At 58.8% G+C, this 6,446-nt stretch overlaps 2 protein-coding genes across 3 annotated transcripts in view; both read left to right on the forward strand.

Moving 5' to 3' along the window:
* The first annotated feature begins 1,210 nt into the window (after window positions 1-1,210).
* Window positions 1,211-2,418, forward strand: PPP1R27 (protein phosphatase 1 regulatory subunit 27). The gene is made up of 3 exons (XM_017524843.1): window positions 1,211-1,510; window positions 1,621-1,771; window positions 2,100-2,418. The coding sequence occupies exons 1-3, from the start codon at window positions 1,321-1,323 to the stop codon at window positions 2,221-2,223; spliced, it is 465 nt and encodes a 154-aa protein (XP_017380332.1). The 5' UTR covers window positions 1,211-1,320; the 3' UTR covers window positions 2,224-2,418.
* Window positions 2,419-2,489: 71 nt separating this feature from the next.
* The window catches only part of MCRIP1 (MAPK regulated corepressor interacting protein 1), an 11,320-nt gene continuing 7,363 nt past the window's right edge, over window positions 2,490-6,446 (forward strand). Inside the window, exon 1 of one of the 2 annotated variants that reach the window (XM_017524844.2) lies at window positions 2,490-2,666. The gene's annotated coding sequence lies outside the window, so the exon portion shown is untranslated. The remainder of the gene's footprint in view (window positions 2,667-6,446) is intronic. The other variant, XM_037737177.1, reaches the window with a different exon arrangement.

A 6,446-nucleotide genomic window follows, 5' to 3' on the forward strand; every position in this document is an offset into this window, starting at 1 on the left:
CTCCTTGGGGTCAACTCTGTGTCTGTGTCCAGTCCCATCCACTGGCTCTTCCCATGTCCTGCAGTCCAAGCCCCACCTCGGACCTCCACTGGGGCTGTTGCAAAAGTAAAGGCAGCCAGCAATGAAGAGCCTGTTGGAACATGATTCTTAAAAATTCCCTTGGCCGGACAGGCACAGTGGCTCATGCCTGTAATTCCAGCACTTTAGGAGGCCAAGGCCCGTGAATCACAAGGTCAGGTGTTTGAGTCTAGCCTGGCCGATATGGTAAGATTCTGTCTCTACTGAAAATACAAAAATTAGGGGGGTGGTGGCTGGCACTTGTAGTCCCACCTACTCAGGAGGCTGAGGCAGAATAATCACTTGAACCCATGGAGCGGAGGTTTCAGTGAGCCGAGATCGTGCCACTGCACTTGAGCCTGGGTGACAGAGCAAGACTTGGGGCAAGCTCACAGGGGCCAGGGCAGAGATGGCACATCACCTGGGGTGTGAGGGTCCCTGAACGTGGGGAGCAAACTGGACACCATCTTAAGTGTGAGCACATGCGTCAAACCTGGAACCCAGAGACACTGTGCAGGGCCAGCCCATGAGTGTGGGGGACACCGTGTCCCCTGCAGGCTTTCAGGGCAGGGGAGCCAGGCACTCAGAAGGGTTGCAGGACTGACTGAGCAGGAGCCTGAGGCATTGAGATCTCAGCCAAGGAAGCCTGGGGGGGGGTTTCTAAGCGGGAGGCAGGGCCATCAGAGCAGTTTTGGGAAAACTATGGAGAGTGAGGCAAGCCAGGCTGGAAGGTGAAAACCGACAGGCAGGGAGATGGACAGGGCTCAGGCTTGCTTCCCCACGGCATAGTGGACCTGTGCTTCTGCAGATGTGGAAGGGGTGGCCACCCTCACTTTCCAGGAGGTAGACAGCAGGCCCTTCCATTGACCTTGGCACCTGCTATGCCCTTGATCTCATGTTCCTGGCCATCTCATGGGCTCTGGACTGACGCCTCCTCCCGCCCTTGGTAAGGCACCTTCTTGGTCCAGCTGTGGGGTACGGAGCGACAGGCAGGAATGGTCTGACCCTTTGGCCGGGCACGGTGACAGGTGGGCTGAAAGATGAGTCACTAAACATGATCTGGGGCGCGGGGGGGGGGGTGCAGCTCAGTTTCAGCCCCTTGCGCTGGGGAGGATGACCGTGCAGCTTTATATAACCCCCTGAGCCCTATATAAGCAAGTCAGAGGCAACAGGAGACCTCGAGCAGATCTGGTTGGGGCCGGAAACATTATTCACCCCAGAGCAGCAGGGTCCCCGGGGGCAGCCTGCCCCACAGCACCCAAGATGCCTAGCAGAGCTGCCCGCTATGCCCGCTACAGCCCACGGCAGCGGCGGCGGCGGATGTTGGCTGATCGAAGCGTGCGTTTCCCTAATGATGTCCTGTTCTTGGACCACATCCGTCAGGGTGACCTGGAGCAGGTGGGGCGCTTCATCCGGGCTCGGAAAGTCTCCCTGGCCACCATCCACCCCTCAGGTGAGCAAGCCTTAGAGGAGCTGGCCAGGGGCTGTGGGGTGGTGGGGGTAGCCAGCAAGGAGGATCCGACCTGGAGTTCAGTCTTGACCCCTCCGGTCCTCTCTGTCCAGGCCTGGCCGCCTTGCATGAAGCCGTGCTCTCTGGAAATCTGGAATGTGTGAAGCTGCTGGTCAAATACGGGGCTGACATTCACCAGCGAGATGAGGCAGGCTGGACACCCCTGCACATTGCCTGCAGCGATGGATACCCTGACATAGCCAGGTGAGGGAGCCTGGGTCTACTCAGGCTTGAACCTGACCCCTGCAGGCCTCAGTGGGCCCCCGGGATGTGGGCCCCAGAAGGCGGCCCTGGTGGTGTAGGCAAGTATCCCGAAAATCCTAAAGGCTTCTGGAATTCTGTTTCTGCCCTTGTCCTCAATAGAGCCAACTGGAAAAGCTGGCCAGGTTTCTTCCTCCTTACCCTACCTGGGCCTGGGAACCCCAAGGTGGGGGACACACGTGACCCCAGGAGTCTGCCCCTTTGTGTCGGGTGGGGGTGAGCACTCTACAGGCTCCTCCCCGCTTCAGCCAGGGCGACCTTTGCACCCCAGGTACCTCATCTCCCTGGGAGCCGACAGGGACGCAGCCAACGACGATGGCGACCTGCCCTCCGACCTCATCGACCCGGACTTCAAGGAGCTAGTGGAGCTCTTCAAAGGGACCACCATGGACTGAGCCAGCCCTGCCCGCCCGGGACCCTGGAGAAGCTGCGTGTCGCCCAGGGGCCACCAAGTGTCCCATCCATGGGCCAGGGGCGGCCGGACCCGTCCCTCCACGACCCCGCCACCACTCCCAGGCCTGGCTTTGTCTCCAGGTGCATTTTTTACTGTGACACTTTTTACTTTTTCAATAAACGTGACTCACGAGCCAGTGGTGGTGGCCTGATTACTGGGCTCCGGCCGCTGCCTGTGGCCGGCGGCACTCACCGTCCAAGCCGGGCGGACCCAGAGCCTCCGCCACGCGCCGCGACCCCGCACGAGAACCCCAGCCGCCCCCGCCCGCCGGGCCGTCACGTGGTAGCGCGCTGCGTCTGCGCCTGCGCAGCCGACAGTGGCGTCACTTCCGGCGGGGCCTCCCAGCTGGAATAGGCGGCGGCGGCGGTGGCGGGTCGGGGTGAGGTGAGGCGGGCGCGGCGCCGGGCGGCGGGACGGGACGGGGCGGGGCGGGCGCGGCTGGGCCCCGCCCTGGTGTCGCCGCGCGGTCGCAGGTGCTCAGCCGGGCCGGGCGGGGCCGCGGCGCGGGGGTGTGGCCGGGCGGCCGGGGTCCGAGGGAGGGGCCTGCGTTCCCCTCCCGGCACCTGCAGGAGGGCGCGGCCCGCGGGGCGCCCGGGAGCGCGCGTGGGGAGGGCGCGGCTCAGGCGGAGCTCCTTTCCCACCCGGGCAGGGGCAGGGGCCGCGGACCCAACGCGGCCGGACGCTCGTGATGGGCCCGCCTTCTGCCGCCGCGGGGGCTGACAGCTCCGCTTTCCGGGTGTCCGGAGGGCACGTGCCTGAGGATGCCTCCGACTCGGAGCGCCGCGGGCCCGGCCGTCCGCTTTCTTCTGTCCATCTTCCGGCCTTGCCCTGGTTCCCGTCTCCCCGGACGGTGGTGCTGGGCCTAACGGGACGGCCTAACGAGGGGGACGGGGCCTCCGCCCGCCTTCGGGGCGCTCACTGGGCGGTGGTTGTGGCCGCAGGGGCGCCTCCGCAGGAGCACAGGGCTGAGGGGGCGGCAGCCACACGGGGCGTGGGCTGTGCTGCTCTCCGTCCTGCCCAGGTAGTCGGGGCGGGAAGATGGTCTTTCAGCTAGACCCCCAAGGACGAGGGATAGTTTTGGGCAGAGAAGACACGTTGAGCAAAGGCCCTGAGGTGGGGACCAGGGAGTGGACTTTTGAGTGGGATGGGGGGAGAACATTTAGAGAGGGTGGGAAGTGGGGTGTGAGGGAAGTAGGGGCCAGCTGTTCCTTAAGGAAGGATTTGGGGTGAGTCAGGGGAGGTCGTGGTTTGAGTGGGATCAGGATGGGAAGAGGGCGCCACACACTCAGTCTGTTGCTGCCGCCACCCAGGGGAGAGGGTGCGGAGGTGGGGCGGCGCCTAGAGGCTTTCTCTGGGGGTCTTCAAGGGACCGAGAGTTGCCAGCGTGAAAGCTGTGAGAGCAGAGTCCTCGTGCGCCTGCCTGCGTGGTAGATTATCTTGTAGCCTCATTGGCTGAAAAAAGACAGGAAAGTGGAGTGTGACTCTCAGAAACTCCAGAGGAGCACAGAGTAGCGTCCCCGATTCTGACTCTGGAACCTCACAATATTGTCACGTTGCTGGTGTGTCACCTCCCATTATGTTCTTAAGCATGTGGCTGTGTAGGGAAAAGAATTTGGGACCGGGAGGCCAGAGACTGGGGTTCTGTCCTCTCCCCATCAGGAAGTCTCTGAAGCCCTTGGGTTCCCTGGAGGACAAGGTTGCACGTTGTTCTACCCAGTTTTTAAGACTCCCCTCCCCGTCTGGAAGGAGAACCAGTCTCTGAGCAGAGCCATGTGGATGTCAGTGGGGAGTAGGTCTTTCAGGGGTACAGGCGGAGTGGAGGCACTGCAGCTTCGGGCCAGGCCCCATCTGCTGTGGCCCTGGAGGCCCTGGGAGGCCTCGGCTGCTTGGTGGCAGGCTCTTTCAGCGCTGAACTGGGAGTTCTCAGGGTATCTTCTTTCCAGCCCAGCTGTGGGGATGTGGGCAGTGTGTGTAAGGGCCCAGTTCGGTGGCTGCCTGCACTCAGCCCCTGACAAGTGTTTGCTCTGGCTGGTGGCAGTCTTTTCTTTCAGTCCCCAGTGCTTTTCTGGGCCTCCACCTCCCTAAGAGTGGGCTGGTTCTACATTTGCGTTTGCCGAGAACAGTTGTTTTGTGCTTAATAATCAACAGCATCTGCCGGACACGGTGGCTCATGCCTGTAATCCCAGCACTTTGGGAGGCTGAGGTGGGCAGATCATGAGGTCAGGAGTTTGAGACCAGCTTGGCCAACATGGGGAAACGCCATCTCTATAAGAACACAAAAATTAGCAGGGCATGGTGGTCAGCACCTATAATTCCAGCTACTTGGGAGGCTGACACAGGAGAATCTCTTGAACCTGGGAGGCGGAGGTTGCAGTGAGCCAAGATGTGCCATTGCACTCCAGCCTGGGTGACAGAGTAAGACTCTGTCTCGAAAAAACACAAAAAAACAGCATCTCTTTTCTTTCCTTATTTATTTATTTATTTATTTGAGGGCGGAGAGCAGAGATGGGGCTCTTTTTTTTTTTTTTTTTGAGACCGAGTCTCGGACTGTTGTCCGGGCTGGAGTGCAATGGTGCAGTCTCAGCTCACTGCAACCTCCACCTCCTGAGTTGAAGCCATTCTCCTGCCTCAGCCTCCTGAGTAGCTGGGATTGCAGGTGCATACCACGACACTCAGCTAATTTTTGGTATTTTTAGTAGAAACGGGGTTTCACTATATTGGCTATATTGGTCTTGAACGCCTGACCTCGTGATCTGCCCACTTTGGCTTCCCAAAGTGCTGGGATTACAGGTGAGAGCCATCATGCCAAGCCCTTTATTTTATTTTATTTTATTTTGAGATGGAGTCTCGCTCTGTCTCCTAAGCTGGAGTGCAGTGGTGTGATCTTGGCTCACTGCAACCTCCCCCTCCCAGGTTAAAATTGATTCTCCTGCCTCAGCCTCCTAAGAAGCTAGGATTACAGGCATGTACCCCTAGCTAATTTTTGTGTTTGTGTGTGTGTGTGTGTGAGTGTGTGTGTGTGTTTTGAGAGATGGAGTCTTGCTGGGTCACCCAGGCTGGGGTGCTGTGGCACGCCCTTGGCTCACTGCAGCCTTTGCTTCCTGGGTTGAAGCAGTTCTCCTGCCTCAGCTCCCCAAGTAGCTGGGACTGCAGGCGTGCACCACTACGCCCAGCTGATTTTTGTATTTTTTAGTGGCATTGGGGTTTCACTATATGTTGGCCAGGCTGGTCTCAAACTCCTGACCTCAGGTGATTCTCCTACCTCAACCTCCCAAAGTGCTGGGAATACAGGCATGAGCCACTGGCCTAATTTTTATATTTTTTTCAGTAGTGATGGGATTTTGCCGTGTTGGCCAGGCTGGTCTCAAACTCCTCGACCTCAGGTGATCTGCCCGCCTCGGCCGCCCAGAGTGCTTGGATTATAGACATGAACCACTGCACCTGCTCGACATGGAGCTTCTTTTTTTTTTTTTTATTTTTGAGATGGGGTCTGGCTCTGTTGCGCAGACTGGAGTGCAGTGGCATGATATATGTTTGCTCACTGCAACCTCCACCTCCTGGGTTGTTCAAGCGATTCTCCTGCCTTAGCCTCCCGAGTAGCTGGGACTACAGGTGCATGCCATCACACCCAGCTAATTTTTGCATTTTTAGTAGAGATGGGGTTTCACCATGTTAGCCAGGATGGTCTTGATCTCCGGACCTTGTGATCCTCCCACCTTAGCCTCCCAAAGTGCTGGGATTACAGTTGTGAGCCACCGTGCCCAGCCAAGGTGGGGCTTCTTCTGTGTTGACCAGGGCGGTCTTGAACTCTTGGCCTCACAAAGTACTAGGATTAACACACCACACCCAGCCCCTTTCATTTTTTTCTTTGTTTTTTGAGAGGGAATTTTGCTCTTGTCACCCAGGCTGGAGTGCGATGGAATGATCTCAGCTCACTGCAACCTTTGCCTCCTGGGTTCAAGCGATTCTCCTGCCTCAGCCTCCTGAGTAGATGGGATTACAGGTGTCCACTACCATCCCCGGCTAATTTTGCATTTTTGGTAGATACAGGGTTTCTCCATGTTGGTCAGGCTGGTCTCGAACTCCAGACCTCAGGTGATCCGCCTGCCTCAGCCTCCCAAAGTGCTGGGAATACAGGCATGAGCCACCGCGCCTGGTCCCCTT

This window comes from Cebus imitator, unplaced genomic scaffold (assembly GCF_001604975.1).
Source record: "Cebus imitator isolate Cc_AM_T3 unplaced genomic scaffold, Cebus_imitator-1.0 Scaffold36, whole genome shotgun sequence".
Lineage (NCBI taxonomy): Eukaryota > Metazoa > Chordata > Mammalia > Primates > Cebidae > Cebus > Cebus imitator.

Coding starts and splice junctions, on each gene's coding strand:
- PPP1R27 (XM_017524843.1), top strand. CDS start 1,321: ATGCCTAGCAGAGCTGCCCGCTATGCCCGCTACAGCCCACGGCAGCGG. Junction 1,511..1,620: donor GGCCACCATCCACCCCTCAG/GTGAGCAAGCCT, acceptor CTCTCTGTCCAG/GCCTGGCCGCCTTGCATGAA. Junction 1,772..2,099: donor GGATACCCTGACATAGCCAG/GTGAGGGAGCCT, acceptor TTTGCACCCCAG/GTACCTCATCTCCCTGGGAG.